The sequence below is a fragment of the Bubalus bubalis genome, chromosome 2, assembly GCF_019923935.1.
Source record: "Bubalus bubalis isolate 160015118507 breed Murrah chromosome 2, NDDB_SH_1, whole genome shotgun sequence".
NCBI classification, from domain to species: Eukaryota; Metazoa; Chordata; class Mammalia; order Artiodactyla; family Bovidae; genus Bubalus; species Bubalus bubalis.
In genome coordinates, this window is record NC_059158.1 from 113834855 (window position 1) to 113860404 (window position 25550).

The 25550-nt window shown below is 40.8% G+C and overlaps 2 protein-coding genes across 2 annotated transcripts in view; one reads left to right on the top strand and one right to left on the bottom strand.

Annotated features, from left to right (window-relative positions):
• Positions 1 to 11987, bottom strand: part of UBXN4 (UBX domain protein 4) — a 30785-nt gene extending 18798 nt beyond the window's left edge. The window contains exons 1-5 of the mRNA XM_006048199.4: positions 11736 to 11987; positions 4577 to 4679; positions 1983 to 2011; positions 1192 to 1310; positions 372 to 546 (exon numbers count right to left, since the gene is read on the bottom strand). Of these exons, the coding sequence (XP_006048261.1) occupies positions 372 to 546; positions 1192 to 1310; positions 1983 to 2011; positions 4577 to 4679; positions 11736 to 11817 (508 nt within the window). The 5' untranslated portion in view covers positions 11818 to 11987. The remainder of the gene's footprint in view (positions 1 to 371; positions 547 to 1191; positions 1311 to 1982; positions 2012 to 4576; positions 4680 to 11735) is intronic.
• A 1286-nt stretch (positions 11988 to 13273) lies between these two features.
• On the top strand, positions 13274 to 13694 carry LOC112578469 (translation machinery-associated protein 7-like). The gene has a single exon (XM_044926002.2). The coding sequence runs from the start codon at positions 13299 to 13301 to the stop codon at positions 13566 to 13568; it is 270 nt and encodes an 89-aa protein (XP_044781937.1). The 5' UTR covers positions 13274 to 13298; the 3' UTR covers positions 13569 to 13694.
• Positions 13695 to 25550: the final 11856 nt, after the last annotated feature.

Genomic DNA, 25550 nt, shown 5'->3' on the forward strand with positions numbered 1-25550 from the left:
CTATAGGCTAACAAAAATAATTCCAAATACATCAGTTCATTTGGACCTTTCAAAATCCTCTGGCTGAGAAGAGATTTACAAAACTGATGAGTGTCATAATGATAGTCCCTGAACCACAGCACAGTAGCAGAAATTACTACTATCAGCTGTTCTGAACTGTTACCTATTTGGGTTTGAAGGACACAGTCACTGACTTTATCTCCTTCTTCCACTAAATGACAAACATATGTATCTAAAACTGTCCGTAAATTTTAAATTAAGTGAATGTGAAGGGGAAAAATACAGTATTTTCATTTTTAAAAACATTAATCCACAGTCTTCAAAGTGAAGTAGAGTGTTTAGTGTACCCAAAAGGGTACACTAAAAATTACCTGTTGCAGAATCTGATTTTGTATCAGAAGTGGATGGCGTCTCACAGAGCTCTACATTTCTGGACTGACAGTTTTCAGAAGTGTTGTTATGTTCAAATGAGGCAGATGGAGTAGAGACTGAACCTTCTGATTGGCTGCCATTTGCCAATGATGCTTCACCTTTTAATGAATGCATCTAAGGAGAAAAAAACACTGATTTTAATTACAGGTAAGAATCTAAATTTACCATGGTATATGAGACCAAAAATGAGGAAATCAATCTATACTCCACAGAAGTGAGAAGTACTGAACCTTCCAAGTAAATCAATCTAAAATGTATAGTCCTAAACATGACATAATTACACTACGGAATTCAACAGCAAGGTGACAAGAGCATTAAAAGATTTTTAAAGCACACTGTTGATTTTTCTTAAAATGATAATTCAAGGAAAAAGGTTACAAGTTGTATTAGCCATATGCCCAAAGTGGATGGAAGTGAGAAATTGAGTAAGATCCATAAAACAAGTCAAGTAATATACTGTTAAGGACCTTAATCTGAGAGCAATACTCTCTTGCAATAAAGTAATAGTGACTACCTTGTGTGCTTGGGTGACAGAGGAAAAGGGAAGGGAGAATAAGAAGTCACTCATGTATAGGCACCTCTAACTTCGTAAAGTGGTTTTGAAAATCAGTCCAGAAAGACAGTATTAACTACGTTTTAAGTTTAATAGCATGGCTAGTTCCTGAATATTTAGAGTGACTCCAAAAATATTCCAATGTCAAGTTCTTGACAGATCATTTTCCAATGTTTATACAAAGAACCAATTCTGTTCCTTCTCACCTGCCGGACTTTGTGGATTCTGGTAACAAGTTCATCTGCAGAAATACTTCCTGCAATTACTTCCAAAGGAATTCCACTGTCTCCAATAAAAAAACTGGAGGGAACACACACTACAGGATCTGCACAGTGTTATCAAGTCTAACAACTCATGAGAAACAAGGGAATAATTTTATTAAACACTACTGATTAAAAAAAAGCAAAATAATCTTTGTGAATTTCACAATAAGCTAACTGTTTACAAAATAATTTCAACTAGTTTATCACTATTCCTGCAGTACATGTGATACATGAATTATGATTTATTTCTATTGCATATATATAAGTGGAAAACACTCATTACATTCCCTTCTGTCATGACTTTTACATCTATCTTATCTCTTGCCAGCTACTTCTATTAAATAACATTCCAACTGCATCATATTGATTTCCATCTATAGTAATTGCAATTTTAAAAAGCTCCCCAAGGGGACTTCCCTGGCAATCCAGTGGTTAAGACTCTGTACTCCCACTCCAGAGGGCATGGATTCCATCCCTGGGATCCCTGGTTGCAGGATCCCATATGCTGCACCTCACAGGCAAACAACAACAATGACAACAAACCCCCCATGACCCCATTTGATACAGTGCACTGTCTTAAAGGACAACCAGCAATATAAAGCTTCCATAAACAAGAATTCATCAGTTCCTGAATAAAAACTAGTAATTTCTAATTGTCATGCATCAACCAAAAGAAAGGTAAATCCTCAAGCAATATTCATATATATACAACTGATTCTTCATGGAAAGGATACAGATCTGTGAAAACTGTAGGCAGGCTTCACTGTAAAACAAAATCAAACAAAAAATCACTAGATGAATGTAAGTATTTCCCAAATACTGAGTTGTTTTTATAAAAATGTACTGTACCAATTACAAGTATTTTTCTGAAACTACAAGTTCCTTTCATAGCTATCAACTGAAAGAGGAAAAATGTATCCCTTATCTCACAGACCATTTTGGGTTTTATAATTTTCAAATTAGAGAGATACTTGCTCTTGCAAACCACAAACTAGTGGTCAGATGTGGTACCTAAAAATCACCTTAGTATCTGCCATGTTGCTTCCTCAGCAGCATGTGTTTCTGAATACAATATTGTAGCTTGTAATAAGAAGATATTAATACCTATGAATTACTTGTGCAAGTGATAATGCAATACTTCGTAATATGAAAGGACTCAAAACAACCTAAATATCCACCAGTTAAAAACTGATGAATCATGCAAATATAAAGACGGAAAAGAAAAAAAAGTATGTCAAACTACTATCATTTTTGTTAAAAAAAAAAGGGAGAGGAAAACAATGGTATTCTCTAGATTTGGTTTCTTCCAAAGAGTGGTTAGGGACAGGGATGGGAGAGAGAGACTTTATAACAGTAATAAAAGATATTGATAAATGTAGATGAGTAATTCCAAGAACCAAATCAATGCTTCAAAGAACCAGAAATTTGCTTTGTCTTTTTCCGAATCTGAGACATGATTATAATAAAAACATCTGAAAATGTAAAAGAAAACTATAAAGAAAAATATTATCAAGAATCCTACTTTCTCAGCTATAACCACTGTAAACTTTTGATACATTTTCTAACAATCTATTTTCAATGCAAGATACCTCCATAAGTAAGAATATACTAACATGTTCCTAGAACGTTAGCTTTATTATTATATAATAAATTAAATTTACTTTTCATAATTTAAAAGACATACTAGATCCCATCCGGCTGTCCATAATGAAACAACCGTCAACCAGCACTATACACAAGTACTCCTGCATCTGCTAATAGAAATTTGTTTTTAAAATGCTAGATATATCAGTCTGTATATAAATCACAACAATTCTGAAATTCTCATTTCCTCCACATTCCCAACAAACCCCTACATTCCTCCTGCCATTACTGACTCTAAAAGGTGCTTCTGGAAGAGAATGGACAATATCAATGATATGATAGACTCTTTAAAAGGAAAAAAAAAAAAAAACACAATTATAGCTCAATAAATGTTCAGTAACAATTGTGAAGCAGACTGTACTATGATTTGCTTCATGTTTTATTAATGAAAAAAATTTTAATAAAAAGTTTACAAACTTCCAGGTAAATTTCTATCCTAATGTTGATAGTAATTTTCATTTTGATATTATTAATACCAAAAGAACAGAAATCCCACTTTAAAATTTTTCCAGGCATTCATCACTGATGGCTGTGGCTAACATCATAAAGACAAACAACAGAGCATTATGTACCCTGTCGCAGAAGAATGGAAGACATACCACCATCTAAGAAGTCGTCTTAAGTGGGGGGAAAAACCTGAATCCAAATGTCAATTTACAGAAAATGGAGGACAGAGTAATAAACTAAATGACACTGACAGGACTACAATGGACAAAGCCTATACTGCAGGAAACTATGTAACAATCACCTGGATTCTCGAAAACATAGACTGCAAAGAAAAAGACAGAGAGGGAGACCCAGAGGCGAAGCCTCCAGAGAAAAGAGCCTGACAGAGACCAACGCATCACAATGTGTAGATCTTTATGGATCCTGAACCAAACAAACTGTAATAAATTAATAATAAAACCTGACTGATGAAACAACTGAAAATGTAAACATGTGGTAGGTATTTGATATTAAGAAATTAAGATTAATTTTTGAAGTATTATGTTAAAAAATTTAGAATTCTTATCTTCCAGAGACATACCAAAATATTGATAGATGAAATGATATGATGACTGAGATTTATTTCAAAATTATATGGGATGGGTTCAAATGGGTGGGGGAAAAGATGAAACAAGACTAACCAAGAGGTGACAGCTGTCAAAGCAGCTGACAAGGTGGGGGGCAGGGTTCATTACACTACTCAAACACTGCTGTGTATGCTTGAAAGTTTCCATCACACACACATGAATTTTAATGGGGGAAGAGGGATATATTCACAAATGAAACAGACTTGTGGTTATCAGGAACTATGATGCACCTATAAATGCTCTTATTTTTACTGAATTAAATGACTCCATTTTCAAAAACAGGATCCAAAAGAGTGGTTATAACCTTTCAGAGATATTTAATATATTGTTTACAATTACTTCCAAGTTTTTAGAATCTGAGGATCACAGTTCCTTTGCATTACTGGTGTATGTCACATAGCTGCTTGGTAGACCAAGAATTTATCAGTTTTTCAATGATATAAGAAGAAATTTGAAAAATGGCAATCAGAATATAAGCCCTCAGAACGCCTTAGACAAAAATCAACATTCTTATAGTTCAAGAGTATAAATCATAAATCACAACCAGGGACAATGGTTAAAAATTTTTTTTTTAAATTGCAAGAGTAAAGATAAGCAAAACATAAGCAAACCTTTTAGTATCGATTTTAATAGCAACAAAACTGTTTGAAGATGCTTCTGTCACTTTCTCATCTTCCCAACTTGCAGCCATCTGTGTAGACTGCTCATCATCACCTGTAAAACATTTCAAGCATTCTTATAGCATAAGGCCAGTATCTACTGATTCTTTTCCCTGTAAATCTGGAACTTCAAATAAAATGCAAACCCACAAATACTATTTTCTACCAAATTTGAAAACTGAATTTTTCCATAAATAAAGTGTTAACATTAATAAAAAGTAATGAAAAAGAAAATATTGGTATTTAGGTTATACAAAGTGTTTCTAAATGAAGACATCCAAATTATGATGCAAATCATGGGCAGAAATGTGTCTATTTTGGCTTTCGTACATATGATTTTAGAAAACAAAGGTACAATACTTTTCCTATATGTAGTATCTTTCTGTTGAGTTTAATGTCCTCCACACACACACCACTTATTCTCCAGAATCCCTCCAAGGTAGACAGAAGCCAGGTGTGATTCTGTTTGCAGTTTTGCACCTGCCTTTTGTTAGAGGTATGCCAGTTATAAAAGGTATGCTGATCCAAAACTAATCTATGGTGACAGAATTGAGCATGCATGCATGCCACCTTGGTGGAGGTACTACTGATTGGGAAAGAGGATGAAGGAGTGGGAAAGAGGATGAAGGAGGCTCCAGGGTCTTGGAAATGTTTATATATATATATATGACTAACAATGTTGTGTCAGTTTCAGGTGTACAGCAAAGTTTTTCAATTATACATATACCTGTACCTATTCTTTTTCAAATTCTTTTCCCACTTAGGTTACTCTTGAAAACTGAGCAGAGTTCCCTGTGCTATACAGCAGATTCTTACTGGTTGTCTATTTTAAATACAGTAGTGTGTATACATGTCAGTCCCAATCTATCCCTACCCACCCTTCCCCCCACCCCACCCCGGGTTACCATAAATTCAGTTTCTGTTTATTTCTATTTTGTAACTAAATTCATTTGTATCATTTTTTTTAGATTCTGCATAAGCGATGTCATATGATAAGAAATGTTGATCTTACTCAAGTGTATTCATCTATAAAAATTCATCTAGCTGTTCACTGAATATATTTTACTTAATATACTGTATGCAATACCTCAATGACAAAATATTTTAAAAATTACACCCATCAAGAGATTATTTCCATTTTAGACCTGTAACATCTTGGCAGATTTTGGCATAACCATTTATTGATGGGCAAAGGGAAACTTATCAGAGTTAAGTCACTGAAAAATATTTCTAAGGTTAGCAGAGCTATGTTTTCAGATCACACTTTTTTGTTTTAATTTCTTTTTTTTTTAATTTTATTTTATTTTTAAACTTTACATAACTGTATTAGTTCTGCCAAATATCAAAATGAATCCGCCACAGGTTATACATGTGTTCCCCATCCTGAACCCTCCTCCCTCCTCCCTCCCCATACCATCCCTCTGGGTCGTCCCAGTGCACCAGCCCCAAGCATCCAGTATCGTGCATCGAACCTGGACTGGCAACTCGTTTCATACATGATATTTTGCATGTTTCAATGCCATTCTCCCAAATCTTCCCACCCTCTCCCTCTCCCACAGAGTCCATAAGACCATTCTATACATCAGTGTCTCTTTTGCTGTCTCGTACACAGGGTTATTGTTACCATCTTTCTAAATTCCATATATATGTGTTAGTATACTGTACTGATGTTTTTCTTTCTGGCTTACTTCACTCTGTATAATAGGCTTCAGTTTCATCCACCTCATTAGAACTGATTCAAATGTATTCTTTTTAATGGCTGAGTAATACTCCATTGTGTATATGTACCATAGCTTTCTTATCCATTCATCTGCTGATGGACATCTAGGTTGCTTCCATGTCCTGGCACACTTTTTGCTTTACAAAAATGCGAGCTTTCTATACCTACTCTTTTGTAAGTTGTTTTCTTCCTATGTGTGTTCCCCTTCCTCAATTTAATCTACCCTTAGTCTTCTCCATCTCAGTTATCTGATATTGATAACACCATCCTTTCAGTTCTCAGACCAAAGTTTAGTTATTTTTGCCTTCAGTTGATGCTATCTCCAAAATATATCTGGAATATTTGGAATGTATCTGGAATATCATATTCTGACATAATGATTACAATAGCCTCCAAAGTGGTCTCCCTGCTCAGTCTACTCTTAACGCACCATCCTCTTTTAAAAAGTCAGATCAGGGAATTCCCTGGGGGTCCGTAGTTAGGACCCGGCACTTTCACTGCAGGGGCACAGGTTTGAGCCCTGGTTGGGAGCTAAGATCCCACAAGCCACAAAGCACAGCAAAAATAAAATGACACACTTCAGATATTTCCAAAGCTTCCGCATTTCCCACTTTCTTTTCTGTAATACTATAACCTTCTAACAGACGATTTGCTTTCCTTATCACGTTTACTGTTTGTTGTCTGTCTCCTTCCGCTAGAACTCATGCTCCATGAGGGCAAGAACTGTTTTCCTTCTTATTTACTGATATAACTCAAACATCTACAACAGAATCTAGTATATAGTAAATAGCTGGAGTACAGCAGGCTCTCAATAAGTGTTTTGTAGAATGAATAACTAAATTTCTGGTATAGAATCTTGGCATGCCTACAAAACCTGACTAATGCTACATGGCTGAAAACATCTTTTGTGAAATGAGATTCAGGACTATTCAGTAATAAGGGGCTTGAGATATATGGCCATGGAAAAGTAGACAGGGATAGAATGCATGCACAGACCAAGACCAAAAGAATGCCCATTAGCAGACGCCTAGATGTTGAAGCAGCAGACAGGAAAACTATGATTTGCCATGAGATCATTCTGAGCATGTCTTCAGACACTATGGGGTGACGAGAGCTGCAAGATTCCAAGTAAATGACAAGATTATCAACCTAGAAAATAGCTACAAAGGAACATCCTTAATACACTTAGAGAAGGCTGTGAGGTGTAAGGGGTTATTTTTATTCATTCTTTCTTTCATACATTCACTATTTTACTTCACATTTATATTGTGCTAGGCACTGTGCTAACTAAATATAAAACAAATGAGATACTATATGCCCTCAGTGGAGCTTAAAATCTAAAAAAAGTACTTGTTTGGTAAACTATAATTGTGGTAAAAATGCTCTGAAAAAACAGACCCCTTTAGATTAGTCAGGGAAGCCCTCTCTGAGGTGATATTTAAGGTAAGACCTGAAGGATGAAAGAGGTAAACCATGCCACAAGCCAGAAAAGTTCACTAAGCAGAAGGAATTTCTGTGGAGGGAAAGGGCTGTATGGTTATGAGTGTTGTGAACACTAGGTACCAGGGAACAAGATGAGACTGAAGAGTTGAGTCCAAAGATGACTTCCATGCTTGGGTTTATCCAACTGGATATAAGGTGGTGCCATTTACTTAGCAGCAGAGTACCAGGGGGTGGGGAACAGATTCAAGCAGTAATACTTTCAGGCTTGAGAGTCCTGTGAGGCATCCAAATGGGGATGTCAAGTAGGCAGCTGGAAGGATGGACCTGCCACTCCTGAGGCTGATGTTCTTCACTCCCTCACCTAGGCTGTTTGATGCAGATAGCTTCTCAAGGGCTCCATCTCCACTAGCAATGTCTGCTCATGACTCAGTGGAGGGCAACAACAGCTGCCTGACCAACAGAGATGTAAGATTGAATGGAATTACATAACAAGAGTTACCTTAGCTCTACTGGGTGAGATTTTTAATTGCCAACTTTGGTATCTTTACTTTCTTATTTTTGATCAAATTATGAACTATGCTGTGGAGTTAGATGGGCCAAAGATTTCAGGAGAAAACATTACATTCCTGGTGGTGTTAGCAGTATCCCAAAGTAAAGCCACTTAAAAAGAGCAGTACAAACTCGGAAGCAGTTGCAGACCCTACAACCAAGAATTTCAATAGAGAAAAACTCAGCTGGACTAAACCCAAATGGCTTTTTAGTCTATTTTAACAAAAAAAAAAGGGGGGGGGGGGCATTAAATAGCATTGGTCAAGGAGATTTTAGCCAACTAGAACCATCAGTCGGTGACCAGTGTTTAGTTGTCTAGCCAGTGACAAAACACCTCTGCTTCAGAATGCTTGTCAAATTATTGTACATTCCCAAGAAAAGAATCAAAACCTGTTTCAGTTTCTTTAAATTTACACACCTATAATAATTTGAAAATACTTGTTTGACTTAACTAGTAGTAACCTCTCCAGTCTCTTAACAGTAATCCCACATATTCTTTAATTAATCCATGAAAATTTCACTAAAACATAAACAATCTGCCTAAAATGTTTCCCACTTGAGTGGCTATATGAACCACTTCCTTCCAACTATAAAGCTATCTTTTTAATTTTCCAGTGAGTTGGCACATTACTGTCAAGGTCTCAGATTTAAGAAAATCATGAGTTCTGACTATATTCTTCAAAGTCAAGAATAAAGGTCTAAGGAATTCCCTGGTGGTCCAGTGGCTAAGACTCCATGTTCCCAATCCAGGGGGCCCAGGTTCGATCCCTGATCAGGGAACTAGATCTCACATACCGCAACTAAAAAAATCTGCATGCCACAACTAAATAAATACATTAAAAAAAAAAAAAAAGAATAAAGGTCTAAGCAACTTATAAGTGTTGCAATTTCATGACTGCACTGTCTACACACCCTACCCAGTCTTGGAGACTAACTTCCTAAAACTCTAGAAAAACTAACGGTATTTGAATGGGTCAAGTGACGTGGAAGCAACTCTTTCCACAGACTGCTAATAGTCCTCCTGCAAACATTCAACAGTCACCGATATTCTAAAAGCATATGTTACATGATACATGCTCGTCAGAAAAACTTAAAATTGAATAAGGTATATATTATCAGATCAGATCAGTCGCTCAGTCGTGTCGGACTCTTTGTGACCCCATGAATTGCAGCACGCCAGGCCTCCCTGTTGACACAAAGCCCCAAAGACCTATAACTTTATTTTTCTATTGTACTAATTAGTGCTACTGTTTCCAAATGGGTTTCTAAATGTTTGTTAATTAAACCTAGCATTTCTTTCAAATTAACAGGTTAGTCCAAGAGTGCCTTCAAGGAACCTTTGGACACTGATCAAATGTGCTTTCTGTTTAAAAATACGACTACTGGGGACATCCCTGGCAGGCCAGTGGTGAAAAGTTCCTCCTGTCCTCTTCCAATGCAGGAGGTGAGGGCTCCACCCCTGGTCACAAAACAGAAAGGTTGTAACAAACTCTATAAAAGATTTCCTGATTTCTACACCAATTTCAGTAACTACCTAAGGTCTGTTGTATAACTACCTAACGTCTGTCCGTACATGTTTTTTTTCCCTCTGGAGAAACAAAAAAGACACTTTTTTGGAAGCTGATAAAAAAAATCTGTCAAGAAAAGAGATATATTCTTTTTGTGACACTGGTGTATGTCACTTAGCTGCTGTGGACCTAAGTTTCCTCATGGATAAAATGGGCATGATAAATCCTGTATTACCAACGTCCAGGATCAATTGAGTATATGTGAAAAACACAACTTAAAATGGTGTTATAACTATTACTGCACTCTTAATGAGCATATTCAGTATCATTAGTTTTCCTTTCCCTTTTCTTATGATTTTATTTATCTACGGCAGTGCTGAGTTTTCCTTGTTGCTCTGGGCTTAGGCTTCTTTTCTCTTCCTGGAGAGTGGACGCGGCTCTCTAGTTGCAATGCACAAGCTTCTCATTGGGTGACTTCTCTTATTGCGCAGCACGGGCTCTACGCCGGTGGGCTTCAGTAGCTGCGGGGAGTGTGCTCAGTAGTTGGGGCCCATGGGCTTAATTGCTCCGGGGCATGTGGGATCTTCCACTATTAAGGACTGAACTTGTGTCTCCTGCATTGGCAGGCAGATTCTCTACCACTGAGCCACCTGAGAAGCCCTTCCTTTCATTTTTAATCCACTTATTTTCTTACAGGTTTACAGCAGTTACTTATTATGTGAAATATAACTCTAAAAAAACAGCATAAAAGAATCTGAACTACTCCAGCTCTTCTAATTAACAGCAATGAGTTAAAATTTTACCATAATTTAAAACAATTCAAAATTTCAAATGTTGTGAAACTCATATTTCAGCAACTTGCTCTTCACTACAGTGCATAAAGCTGCAGAGTTATTACCGAGCCTTCCAAGCCATAGTTAATAATGAACAGACCGTTATTAAACACAAATAGTTGAAATAGTGCACCTCAAATTAACGGTAGTCGCAAATACTAATTCGGTTCAGGTAATGAGGATCAGCAAAACTTCACAGAGGCACAAGTGTACTGCAAATCTAGAAGACTGCAGTAATAAAATACGGAGCAAAATAACCCAGAGCAACACAGAATAGATGAGTTAGTACACATTCTAAAACTGTATCTATGATACTGCTGCTGCTACTGCTGCTAAGCTAGTTAGACAATAAAAAGAATCAATGCTTGCGTGTCTACTTCGAAACAAACGGTTAAAAAACAATCCACTTGCAAATTATTTCATATTAGATTCTCCACTCCTATGGCATTAAAAAAAATCCGATTTATATAGACCTCAAGAGTTTACGTTTCAGGAACACACGAAAGCCAGTAACAGTGAACATCAGGTGGTTTCTCTTTGTTGATTACCGATGACACAGCTTTCTTCCTGAAAGTCCACAACTAATTACAAGCAAAACGGCCTGTCTTAGGGCCCGTCTCTCTCCTCACCTACACACTAACTATACGGGAGTTAAAGTCTCTCCAAGTGGGTCTCTCCAAGTGGAGCACTCCGTCGGGGGCGCCAGGAGGCGACTGTGGCGTCTGCGGGTGCCAACTCCGCAGGCGGCGCGGAGTCAGGCTCGACCGCGAGCAGGGCGGCTAGGGCCTGCTCGACCGGTCCCCTCGCCCCGCACTGTGACGGCGGGGCTCGGCGCGTTTTGGGGGCGAGGCCGGGACCGTGCCTCCCGCAGGGTGGCCGGGAAAAGCGATGGGTGGGGGTCAGGCCAGGTGTACTCCAAACGGACGGGGCAGGCGCTGAGACGCCAGGGACTGGCAGCCGGGCCTCTTGGGGCCCGGAGGAAAGGCTGGGGGCCCCTGGGTTTGGAGGTAGGCCGGAGGGGGTGTCCGTGCCACATCTCGGGCCCTCGCCTCCTTCACCTGCCACGAACACCACGAAGACCGCGCCGCTCCTCTTGGCCGACGCGATGGCGGCCGGAATGGCGCCCTGGAACCACAGCATCGCTGCCCTCGGGCCGAGGCGCTCGCTCGGTGTATTGTCGCCGCGGTCCCGGAGTTGGCCCCGCCCTCTCCGCCGCCTGGCTCCGCGGCCCCCGCAGCCCCAGCCGGCCCGCACCCCGCCTCCGGCTCCGCACAGGCGCGCAAGCCCGTCAGCGGCCCACTGGACGGGCGTAAGCGCGCAGGCGAGGCGCACCCCGAGACACGTGACGCCACACGTCGGCGTATGCGCCGCGCCCCCGTACCTTGTCTCGTTGGCAAGTCGGAGTGTGCGCGCGCACGCGAGGCCGCAAGGCGCTGTAGTCACGGAAATAGAAGGAGGCGTAGGGAAGAATGACTAATCGCTAAATAGCGTCGGTGGCGCCTTCCCGATGCATGACGGGAATTGTAGTCTTGGCTTGGTCCTTTTACTATTGTTCAGTTCAGTTCAGTTCAGTTCAGGTCAGTCGCTCAGTCGTGGTCGACTCTTTGCAACCCCATGAATCGCAGCACGCCAGGCCTCCCTGTCCATTACCAACTCCCGGAGTTCACTCAAACACGTCCATCGAGTCGGTGATGCCATCCAGCCATCTCATCCTCTGTCATCCCCTTCTCCTCCTGCCCCCAATCCCTCCCAGCATCAGAGTCTTTTCCAATGAGTCAATCTTCGCATGAGGTGGCCAAAGTACTGGAGTTTCAGCTTTAGCATCATTCCTTCCAAAGAACACCCAGGACTGATCTCCTTTAGGATGGACTGGTTGGATCTCCTTGCAGTCCAAGGGACTCTCAAGAGTCTTCTCCAACACCACAGTTCAAAAGGATCAATTCTTCGGTGCTCAGCTTTCTTCACAGTCCAACTCTCACATCCATACATGACCACTGGAAAAACCATAGCCTTGACTAGACGGACCTTTGTTGGCAAAGTAATGTCTCTGCTTTTGAATATGCTCTCTAGGTTGGTCATAACTTTCCTTCCAAGGAGTAAGCGTCTTTTAATTTCATGGCTGCAGTCACCATCTGCAGTGATTTTGGAGCCCCCCAAAATAAAGTCTGACAATGTTAATATTGTAGGAAATGTTAATTGTGGTTTGCTGGGTACGGCTAAGGGGTCCACCGTGAGAGCCTCTTCATAGTCTATAAAGAGAAGGAGAAATGGTGCTACCCATTGGAAGATGCTCTTCTTTTGGAGACCTTAAATAAGAGGAAATCATCCTCGACCCGGATGGAACTCTGCCTAGTGCAATGACGTAATTCTCTATTATGATTAGTGGCTATTGTAGATGGGTGTCTCTTGGTATGAAACTTAATGGGGTGTGTAGGGATTTACTACAAGGCTTTGATTTCTATTGAACTTAATTTATCAGCTCGACCTTGAAGAAAAGAAATACAACAGTCACGTTATGTAATACCATACAGCCCGTGTACCTGAGGGGAGTTTATGGTTGAATGCAGACCTTGAGTAAGGTCATTGGTTAGAGATCATTACAAACCTCAAAACACTTAGCTATGCTGTTGCTACAGCTGCTTTCAAAAGTTAAGTCAGGGCTTCTGGTGGAAGCGCCTGGGGAAGGGGCGGCAGGCGCCACGTCGGGCCCCAAAGGTGGCAAGAAGCCCCTGAAGCAGCCCAAGAACCAAGCCAAGGAGATGGACGAGGAAGATAAGGCATTCGAGCAGAAGCAGAAGGAGGAGCAGAAGAAACTCGAGGAACTAAAAGCAAAGGCCGTGGGGAAAGGCCCGCTGGCCCCTGGTGGAATTAAGAAATCTGGCAAAAAGTAAGCTGTTCCTTGTGCCTGAGGCAATGATGATCCTTAGTTCCATTCCTGTTTAAACACCTGGATTCCCTGCCGTAATATCTGTTGTGACCTATAGCTAGAATGAAGTGTTGTCTTGAAACCTATTGTATATTTAAGAATAAACTTTTGTAAAAAAAAAAAAAAAGTCAGAAGCAGAGAATAGATAATGATTTCTTTTCCAGCTGCTTTTCATAGTAATGCAAAAGTGAATAAATAATTTTGTTTACCATGATACATGACAGAGTACTATTATCAAGATATAGCACTTTGTGGTTGGTTGCCATTAAAATGAAAACTGACCCAAATTTAATACTTTCATGAAATTACACGGTCTCTAATAGCTATTGGCTAAAGGTTTCTATGGTTTATCTAAAGTTGCATAGGCTATTATATTGTACATCCTACATCACTTAATTTATCCTCCAGCAGCACAGGCATTTGACAATCTTTGAAGGATTAAGGAAGGGCTACATCTGAAAATACCCCTTTCCTACAAGTATTTAACCTAAAGATAGCTAGGAGATTGCATTCTGATTTTTACTTGCTTTTTTCCAATCAGGCCTCTTATGTAGTGTTCTTATAAACTGAAACATAATGCTGATTACAGACAGTTGCCATTTACAGAGGATATCATTCCTCAGGAAGAATTAGAGTTGATTTCAACATCAACTTTAAATAGTTTCCTTAAAATTTGATCAACATATATACCCTTCCAGTAGAATAATATCTTTAATTATTTCTAATGTGACTCATTGGAAAAGACTCAGATGCTGGGAGGGATTGGAGGCAGGAGGAGAAGGGGACGGCAGAGGATGAGATGGCTGGATGGCATCACTGACTCGATGGACGTGAGTCTGAGTGAACTCCAGGAGTTGGTGATGGACAGGGAGGCCTGGCGTGCTGCGATTCATGGGGTCATGAAGAGTCGGACATGACTGAGCAACTGAACTGAACTGAACTGAACTGAATGTTAGGATTAAATATTAGAAGAATCGTTCACAGCCTCTCACTCATCAAATATTTATTGCACATCTGCTGTGAACTAGGCATTATACCTGGCAGTGATAAGGAGGTGAGAGAGTCAGACAAAGCCCCTGCCTTTGTGACTGCACAGCCGGAAAAGGAAGATAGGCATTGAGTAAGTGACTATGATGATGAATACCACAAGAGGGAATTCTGAGTGCTTCAGAAATGTAACGATGTGACTCAACATGGATGTGAAAGTCTCTCAGTTGTGCCCAACTCTTTGCGGCCCCATGGACTGTATAGTCCATGGAATTCTCCAGGCCAGAATACGGGAGTGGGTAGCCTTTCCCTTCTCCAGAGGATCTTCTCAACCTAGGAATTGAACCCAGGTCTCCTGCATTGCAGGCAGATTCTTTACCAGCTGAGCCACAAGGGAAGCCCAAACATGGATAGCAGGGTTAGAAAAGGCCTTCCTGAGGAGATGACATGTGAGGAGAAGTCTAGCTCTGTGAAGGAGAAAACTATTCCAGAGAGAGGAGACAGCAGTGTGAAAGCTCTGAAGCAAATGAGAATAGTACCCTTGAAGCGCTGAAAAATGTTCAGCGTGACTAGAACATACAAAGACATGTATGGTGTGAATGAGGCTGACAGATAGAAAGGATAACTCATTCAGGGCCTTGGGCATCATGTTAAGGATTGCAGACATTTTCCTAAGAATTGTAGAAAACTGTTGAAGAATTTTAAACAGAGGAGTTAGATAAAAGATTTGTGTTTTCAATCTGCAGGTATGCTGCAGTTCAAGTGGATTGCAGTGGAAGTGGAATGGGTGAATGTGAAGAAACTGGTTAAGAACCCACTGTCCATGTATAAGGAAAATGGAGAAGTGGATACCTTCGAGATTTTTGGAGGTAGACTCAATAGGTTTTAGCTATGGAATTTGAGGAAGGAGGAGTCAAGAGATCTTGGGTTTCTGTCTTGAGAAATCATATAGAAGGTTGTGATTGATAGGGACCATTGAAGGAAGAGCAGGTAGGTGGGGAGGTGGGCATGAAGATGTGAGTTCAATATTAGGCATGTACTGGGAATGCTGGAGAGATAGCAAGTTGGGGTGTTAAGCAGGCACAGGGGATAATTGAGGCTCTGCAGGAGATTCTCACAGACTGAATAAAATGAGGTAAGACAAGAGTTATGACTGAGGTCTTGGGAATTCCCTGGCAGTCCAGTGGTTAGCACTCCATACACTTACTATCAAAGGCCCAGGTTCAATCCCTGGTCAGGGAAGTAAAATCCCACAAGCCACTCGTTGCAGCAAGGAAAAAAGAAACCCAAACAAACAAAAACCATATTGAGGGTTGTGTAGGAAAGTATAAACCAGTAACCGAGGCTCAGGAGAGGCAGGGGTGTGGGGGGGTGGGGGTGGGGTGGGGGAATATGAGAGCTTGTGATACCAGAGAAGCCCAGGGTAGAGTGAGTTTTGAGAAGGGAGTGAGACGCCATTGTATTAAAGGCTGCTGTTGTGTCCAGTTAAAAAAGACTTTCAAATATCCACTGCTTTTAGCAATGTGGAAGTGATTATCAGCTTAGCAAGAGGTGTTTCGATGGGTTCTTCTGTGTGGAAGCCAGATGGCAATGGGTTGAAGAGTGAAGGGAGCTAGAGAAGGGGGGGTGTCAGTAAATGTGAAGAGAAGGAAGAAGAAAGGACATTATCTGGACAGAGATGTGGACCAAAAAAGACAGGTTTTTTTGTTGTTGTTAAAGATTGGAGAGACCTGTACACAATTATTAATGGAAAGGAGCTAGTCTTGGAAAGACTGAATACATAGTAAAGAGGGAGGACCTTAGGAATATGGGGAAATGTAAAAGTGTCAGTCGCTTAGTTGTATCTGACTCTTTGTGACTCCACAGACTATATGTAGCCCTATCAGGGCCCTCTGTCCTTAGAATTCTCCAGGAAAGAATACTGGAGTGGGTTGCCATTCCCTTCTCCAGGGGATCTTCCTGATCCAGGGAATGAACCCAGGTCTCCTACATTGCAGGCAGGCTCTTTATTGTCTGAGCCACCAGGGAAGCCCAGAAAGATGGGAGGGAATATGAAATATATGGCAAATTCTACTGATAGCCCACCCAACAATCATGCTTCTACCACGCTCCCCACTGTTCTTTGCTGGCAGAGTTTCCCCACTGAGAGGGGACCTGCTGGATACTTGTTTTTTCAGCCTCCCCTTGGAGCCAGTTAGGGCCTCATGGGAAGTAGCAGGGGCATAGGCACGGGGTAGTTCTAGGAGAAATTTTCCTTAAAAAAAAGAGACACATGGAAGAAAGTACAACCCTTCTTTGCTAGATATGGTTGTGTGTGAACAATGCCCGGTCTGCTGTGGCCAGAGGCATGATGTTGCTGACACTCTGAGATTGATAGAGTGGAATATGGAAAGCACACACATCTATGATGACTCAAGTCTTATCTTGTGAGAGAATAACTGTCCTCCTAGATTAGGCTACTCTGTAAGTTGGATATTGTTGCTTGTAATATCCCCTGGGATCATCCTAAGCCTCAGTTACCTCTGCATTCTACCAATGTTGTTACAGATGTAATTTACTCCCTAATAAACTTTCTGGAAGCAGATCTTCTCTCAGTCTGTGAATCCCCACAGGACAGAACCCCAGTTGCTTGAGAGATTCATACAACTTTCTTCACTGCTCTTTCTGACTTTTCTCCAGTCCATCCTATACAGTGATGTCATAGCCAACTTTCCCCAAAATTATTTTTAGCATTTTTGTTAGCTTAAAAATCTTTACAGGCTCAGGAATTCTCTGGAGGTCCAGTAGTTAGTTAGGACGTCATGCTTCCACTGCAGGAGTTACCAGTTTGATCCCCAGGTCAGGGAACTAGGATCCCACAAGCTGTACAGCACGACAAAACAAAAATGGATAACTTTACTGGCTCTGTAATACCTCTAAAAATAAAGTACAAATTCTGTAGCTCTATGTTCAAAATCCTCTACGATTTGGCTCCAACCTTCTTTTTCAACCTTCATTCTTCCATTTCCCCACCTGAGTTCCCTGGGCCAACCAGAGCATTGTATCCACTGTCCAGGCCATGTTCCTGGCAATCTCTGTTTTTATTCATTGATTCCTCTTGCATGGAATTATCTTTCTCTAAGTCAACACGTATTTGAGTGCCCACATGGGACAGACTAGAGGTCTGGTGCTTGGAATAAAACTATTTGTTGACTGATGACAGATACTATTTTTGTTCTCAAAAAGCTTAAAGTCTAGCCACTGGAAGAAACATAAATAAACATATAATGTGTTGATTTGGGTAAAATGAAAGAACAATGTCTAGGGTATTATCGAGAGGAAGGGAAGAACAGGGATGGTCTTTTGGAGGAAATGGCAACAGCCCTATTTTTCAAATGAACCTGAATTGCTGATGAAAAGCTGCAACTCAGTTTTACAATCAGACCCATAAAACAGAAGTTTATTGGTGTACAGCAGGCAAACTATGAAATGACTTATATCTTGTTTTCCTTCCCAACACCCCACATCATTCTTGACTCCAAGGATTTATGGGCTTCTTTGGTGCAAAAAGAGTGGGTTTTATTGCAATGAGCTCCTCTCTGAGGGATCATAGATACCAGGCCTGTTCCCGTGTCCAGACAGTGAGGAGGAAGGCCAGGTTTCAGTTGGTGTGTCTCCGACCATTGGAAGAACCTCCCCCCATGACAGCTTGACCAAACACTTGACTCCAGTGTGAATTCTCAAAGTCCGTCTTCAAGCCATCAAAGATATAGAGGTGGTTCACAGTGATTCTGGGCCGAGATGGGGACCCTTCCCAGTTGGCTGACCATAAATCCTCTCACCTTCCACCTCTTGAATCTGTTGGCTCTCCTCTGATGTATCACTACCTGCTGCTTCAGATTTGCCAACAGTTCCCACAGCCCTTTACCCAGCACAGGACCACTGACTTTCTTCATGTCTTGATAGCATGGGATCCTGGAATGCTTCAGTCCTGCACTTGTGCTAGAGCTCATGGACTATACTGGTGTCCCAATGTTATTGTGCTCGCACGAAATTTTATAAAAGTCATGTGCGTTTTAGTTTGCCGCAGCCCCTCCCACTCATTTACTTCCTCGCTGGCATACAGATATCTGAGTTTGCTGGCTATACACATTGAGTTGGCATCAAAATGTGTGCAGGCATGCATGAACAAACCACCTTGGCTGCTGTTTCACCAACCTGCTCAGACCAGCTTCCAGTTAAGAAACTGAAAGACAATAGGTCAGAGAAGGTGGCACAGCTGGAAGAAGAGTGTAGTTTCTCATGGCCATTTTATCTTGTGAGTATTTTATGTCATGTATATTTAAATTACTGGGTTTGTTTTTTTTTTTCTCCAAAAGATGCAAAGGAGCAACTCGACTTAATTTTCTATCCCCCACAATGCCTTCTGTTCTTTGCAGATTAAATGAGTTATTAGTGTCATGAGGCCAAAAGTTCCCCACTACAAGGTTTTTTATTTCAAATTGCACAGATAAAAACCCATCACAAACTGAATTCTTAACTCTGGCCACTCAAGTATATTTGGATATTCATAAGAAAGTATAAAGGTGCCAGTCCTTTATGATTGCTTGGGGAAAAAAACACCAAAGTGTATTTCTTACTGAAGCTTGAACTATAAAATCCCACACCATGCTTTAAAAAAAAAGGATATTTGTTCCATAGAAATTTTCACTTGTTTACCACGAGGGGAGGCTATATGACTTCATGTTGCAAAGCTATTTATATTAAAACAAAACTGAAAAAAAAAAAACCCATAAAAAGGTAAAATACAGCCTCTGTCCTTGCTTTTTCATGAGTGAAAAGGGGAAGTGTAAAAAAGTAAAATGCTTATGGAAAGCATGATCATTCATCTACAGACCAGAAATAAAATTTGCAACATCCACTGGATCCAAGAAAAAGCAAGACAATTCCAGAAAAACATGTAGTTTGGCTTCATTGACCACGCTAAAACCTTTGTGTGGATCACAACAAACTGGAAAATTCTTAAAGAGATGGGAATACCAGACCACCTTACATTCCTCCTGAAAAACTTGTATGCAGGTCAAGAAGCAACAGTTAGAACCGGACATAGAAAAATGGACTGTTCAAAATTGGGAAAGGAGTATGTCAAGGCTGTATATTGTCACCCTGCTTATTTAACAACTTATATGCAGAGTATGTCATGCGAAATGCTGGGCTGGATGAAGCCTCAGCTGGAATCAAGATTGCCGGGAGAGATATCAATAATCTCAGATATGCAGATGACACCACCCTTATGGCAGAAAGCCAAGAGGAGCTAAAGAGCCTCTTGATGAAGGTGAAAGGGGAGAGTGAAAAAGTTGGCTTAAAACTCAAAATTCAAAAAATGATCATGGCATCTGGTCCCATGACTTCATGGCATATAGATATGGAAACAATGACAGACTTTATTTTCTTGGGCTCCCAAATCACTGCAAATGGTGACTGCAGTCATGAAATTAAAAGATGCTTGCTCTTTGGAAGAAAAGCTATGACAAACCTAGACAGCATATTAAAAAGCGGAGACATTACTTTGCCGACAAAGGTCCATCTTGTCAAAGCTATGGTTTTTCCAGTAGTCATGTATGGATGTGAGAGTTGGACTGTAGAGAAGGCTGAGCATCAGAGAATTGATGCTTTTGAATTGTGGTCTTGGAGAAGACTCTTGAGAGTCCCTTAGACTGCAAGGAGGTCAAACCAGTCATTCCTAAAGGAAATCAGTCCTGAATATTCATTGGAAGGACTGATGCTGAAGCTGAAGCTCCAATATTTTGGCCACCTAATGGCTAGAGCTGATTCATTAGAAAAGACTCTGATGATGGGAAAGATTAAAGACAAGAGAAGGGGCTGATAGAGGATGGGAGGGTTGTATGGCATCATGGACTCAAAGGACATGAGTTTGAACAGGCTCCGGGAGATGGTGAAGGACAGGGAAGCCTGGTGTCCATGGGGTTGCAAAGAGTTGGACATGACTGAGCGACTGAACAACAACAGACCAGGAAGAGGATTATGTAGTTACAGTATTAGGATTATGGATGCACATTAAATATAAAAAGGAAAGAAGAAATATTTGAATATGTTGTAAGCTTTACTCACGACAATTCAATTTTGAGAAGTAAAGATAGGGTGGCACTCCTCTCTGATGGCACTCCTCTCTGACTCTTCCTATAGATCCAGGTGAGTAAGACAAAAGTGGCAGTCCACACAGACAAAGACAACAGACTTGTGGTTGCTAAGGGGGAGGGTTTGTGGGGGAGGGATGGATTGTGAGTTTCTGATTAACAGATGCAAAATATTATATATAGAATGGATAAATAAAGTCCTACTGTATAGCACAGAGAAATATATTTGGTATCTTGTGATAAACCATAATGGAAAAGAATGTATATCAAGGCTGTATATTGTCACCCTGCTTATTTAACTTATATGCAGAGTACATCATGAGAAACGCTAGGCTGGAAGAAGCACAAGCTGGAATCAAGATTGCTGGGAGAATCACTAACCTCAGATATGCAGATGACACCACACTTACGGCAGAAAGTGAAGAGGAACTAAAAAGCCTCTTGATGAAAGTGAAAGAGGAGAGTGAAAAAGTTGGCTTAAAGCTCAACATTCAGAAAACTAAGATCATGGCATCCGGTCCCATCACTTCACGGGAAATAGATGGGGAAACAGTGGAAACAGTGTCAGACTTTATTTTGGGGGGCTTCAAAATCACTGCAGATAGTAACTGCAGCCATGAAATTAAAAGACGCTTACTCCTTGGAAGGAAAGTTATGACCAACCTAGAGAGCATATTGAAAAGCAGAGACATGACTTTGCCAACAAAGGTCCGTCTAGTCAAGGCTATGGTTTTTCCTGTGGTCATGTATGGATGTGAGAGCTGGACTGTGAAGAAAGCTGAACACTGAAGAATTGATGCTTTTGAAGTGTGGTGTTGGAGAAGACTCTTGAGAGTCCCTTGGACTGCAAGGAGATCCAATCAGTCTATTCTGAAGGAGATCAGCCTTGGGATTTCTTTGGAGGGAATAATGCTGAAGCTGAAACTCCAGTACTTTGGCTACCTCATGTGAAGGGTTGACTCATTGGAAAAGACTCTGATGCTGGGAGGGATTGGGGGCAAGAGGAGAAGGGGACGACAGAGGATGAGATGGCTGGATGGCATCACTGACTCAATGGACGTGAGTCTGGGTGAACTCCGGGAGTTGGTGATGGACAGGGAGGCCTGGGGTGTTGCAATTCATGGGGTCACAAAGAGTCGGACACGACTGAGCGACTGAACTGAACTGATATGTATAACTGAATCATTTTGCTGTACAGCAGAAATTAACACAACATTTTAAATAATTTATAGTTCAGTAAAAAAAAAAATTTTAATGGCAATCATTACATTGACAAGGTTTAGGCCGTAATTTAAGTGGTTAATCCCATGAACTCCAGAGTCAGCTGTCTGATTGAGGTATACAGCAAATACTCACTAGCTCTGTGACCTTGGGCAAATTTCCTCACCTCTGACATTTCAGTTACCTCACTATAAACTGAGGTAATAATAGAACTTACCATTTAGGGCTATTGTGATGATTAAATAAGAACCCTTATAAGTGCTTAGCAAGTAGTTGGCACATAGTAATTAACTGCTTTACAAATGTTAGCTATTATTTCTGCCTGCCTGCCAAAAACATGCTTGAGAAAAATATATATACATGCCTTTCAGGATTCAAGGCTTTTGACTCCTCGGCTCATTTCTTCATTTAATCATAAGACAAATATTTACTGAGAAAGGCACTGGTGGGGGCCGGGGATGTATTAGTAACAAAGCCATAGATGTTTTTCCTGCCCTGAAGATTACATATTGATGGATAGAAAACATTAAGGAACTAATTGGCCAATTACACAATTACTATTGTGATTAATGCTTTGAAGAGAAAGCACAGGATATTATTAAAGCTATTACTGGCAGAAGTGACTGTCTGGAGGACAGAATTAAGGACCTCTGGAGGAAGAGCAGGCTATCTGAAGGAAGAAATATTTGAGGTGGGATGTGAACTGTGAGTACAAGTGAACAGAAGGTGGAGGGTAGAGTGGGAAGAATAAATGTTCCAGGCAGAAGGGAAATTACATGTGGGACAAAAACAATCCACAGGTTATTTATGGATAACTTGTATAACTTACAGGTTTCAGTTATTTCAGGGTTATTTCTCATTGACTTCATGATGAATGTTAGTCAGAGGTAGAAGGGGGTGGTTGTGTAAGGGGTGTTGCTCCATCCACTCTTTCAGGAACTCCTGAATTCTCCCATCAGTGGCTCTCCCTTTCCCTGGCATCTCAGAGGTCTTTATGATACCCTCAATACGCAGCCAACATGCAAATTTTAAAGGTTACAGATCACCTGGAAATCAGGTTAAAAATGTAGATTCTGAGGCTTCCCAGGTGACTCAGTGGTAAAGAATCTGCCTGCCGATGTAGGAGGAGTCACAGTTTCAATCCCTGGTTAGAATTCTACATGCCACAGAGAAACTAAGTCTGCATGCCATAACAACTGAGCCTGTGCTCTGATCCTGGGAACTGAAACGGCTGAGCCAACATGCTGCAAGAAGACCACATGCCATATAGCCCAGGCTCTGCAACAAGTGAAGCCGCCGTAATGAGAAACCCGTGTATTACCACTGGAGAGTAGCCCTCACTCACCGTGACTAGAGAAAAGCCCCATGCAGCAATGAAGACCCAGCACAGACAAAAACAAATAAGTAAATGAAATTTTATGAAAAGCAAACCAATGTAGATTCTGATTCAAGTTGGTCTGGGGTTAGATATAAGATTCTGCATTTTTTTAAATTTTGTTTTTAAAAATACTATGTATTTATTTAGACTGTGCCCCATCTCAACTGGGGCACACAGGATCCTTGGTTGCCATATGCAAGATCTACTTCCCAGACCAGGGATTGAACCCAGGCCCCCTGCATTGGGAGCATGGAGTCCTAGCCACTGGACCTCTGGGGAAGTCCTGAGGTTCTGCATTTGTATCAAGCTCTCTGGTGATACTGATGATTGATGGTTTCTAGCCCCCACTCTGATTAGCCAGAGCAGGAAGAATCTCTTAGATGGTATTAGACAACATATATATTAGAATAAATATATATATATGTCTAATATATATATATACATATATAGAAGGTATTAGACAACCTAGCTGCTGCTGCTGCTAAGCCGCTTCAGTTGTGTCCAACTCTGTGCAACCCTGTCCCACCAGTCTCCCCTGTCCCTGGGATTCTCCAGGCAAGAACACTGGAGTGGGTTGCCGTTTTCTTCTCCAATGCATCAAAGTGAAAAGGGAAGGTGAAGTCGCTCAGTCGTGTCCGACTCTTAGCGACCCCATAGACTGAAGCCTACCAGGCTTCTCTGCCCATGGAATTCTCCAGGCAAGAGTACTGGAGTGGGTTGGCATTGCCTTCTCCACAGCATATTAAATAGCAAAGACATTACTTTGCTAACAAAGGTCCATCTAGTTAAAGCTATGGTTTTTCCAGTAGTCATGTATGGATGTGAGAGTTGGACCATAAAGAAAGCTGAGTACCAAGGAATTGATGCTTTTGAACTGTGGTGTTCGAGAAAACTCTTGAGAGTCCCTTGGACCGCAAGGAGATCCAACCAGTCCATCCTAAAGGAAATCAGTCCTGAATATTCATTAAGTTGAAACTCCAATACTTTGGTCACCTGATGCAAAGAACTGACTTCTTGGAAAAGACCCTGATGCTGGGAAAGATTGAAGACAGGGGGAAAATGGGATGACAGAGGATGAGATGGTTGGATGGCATCACCGACGCGATGGACATGAGTTTGAGCAAGCTCTGGGAGTTGGTGATGGACACGGAAGCCTGGCGTGCTGCAGTCCATGGGGTTGCAAAGAGTCAGACATGACTGAATGACTGAATGACTGAACTGAAGAGGTCCAGCACAGAAGGGCATGCATCATTTCTACTTAAATTTCATTGGTCAAAATTCAGAATCATGGTGCATCTAGGTGCAGGGGGCTGGAAAACCTAGTCTGGCACATGCCAGCTAAAAAGAGACATCCACCTCCTGCCACAGTTTGCTGAAAAACCAACCACAAATGGGGAGTATCCCAGTATCTAGCAGAAGATCACCACTTTACAGAACCCAGAAACAAGAGAATATAGCATGTTTGAGGAACTTAGGGAAGTGCAGTGTGAATAGAACCTGGAAACAGAGAGGGCCAGTGCCAGGTAAGTCTAGAGATGTAGACAGGCAAGGGTCAGAGCATCCAAGACCTGGGAGGTGATAAAAGATTTTGGAGAGTGAAAAGTCATGTGACCATTGAACATTTGAAATGTGGCTAGTGCAACTGAGGAACTGAATTTCTATTTTATTTAATTTTAGTTAATTTATTCAATAATTTAATTAAATTTACTATCTACATGTGGTGTGTAGTTACAATTCTGGATAGCACAGCTCCAGGAATTGGGATCAAATGTTTACATGAGAAGATAACCAACAATACTTGATAGTATATAATCAAAACCAAATAAGTCACACTTGTTATACTGCAGGATAGACGAGCCAGTGGATGAAGACAGTCTATGCTGATGATATTGCAGAGTCCCTGGATCCAGCCATACCTGAGCCAATAAATTCCCTTGGTTACTACAACTACCTTGAGTTGGGTTTTTGTTTTTTTTTTTTATAAATTTAAGTGCTATAAACAGAACAGTGTCTACATACAAGTGTTCAATAAGCATCAGATGTCATTTTTATCTCAGTGGACTTGAGTAGCCACATAAGTCTTTATGGGTGAAGCATGCCTAGGATTCAAGGAAACAGAAATCCCAAACGCTATGTCCTGGTAGGTAGAAGATAACAGTGGTGCAGACTGCAGAATCCACAATAGCCAGTTTAAACAGAAAAGTAATTAATTCAAGGGTATCTG

Coding starts and splice junctions, on each gene's coding strand:
- LOC112578469 (XM_044926002.2), top strand. CDS start 13,299: ATGCTGTTGCTACAGCTGCTTTCAAAAGTTAAGTCAGGGCTTCTGGTG.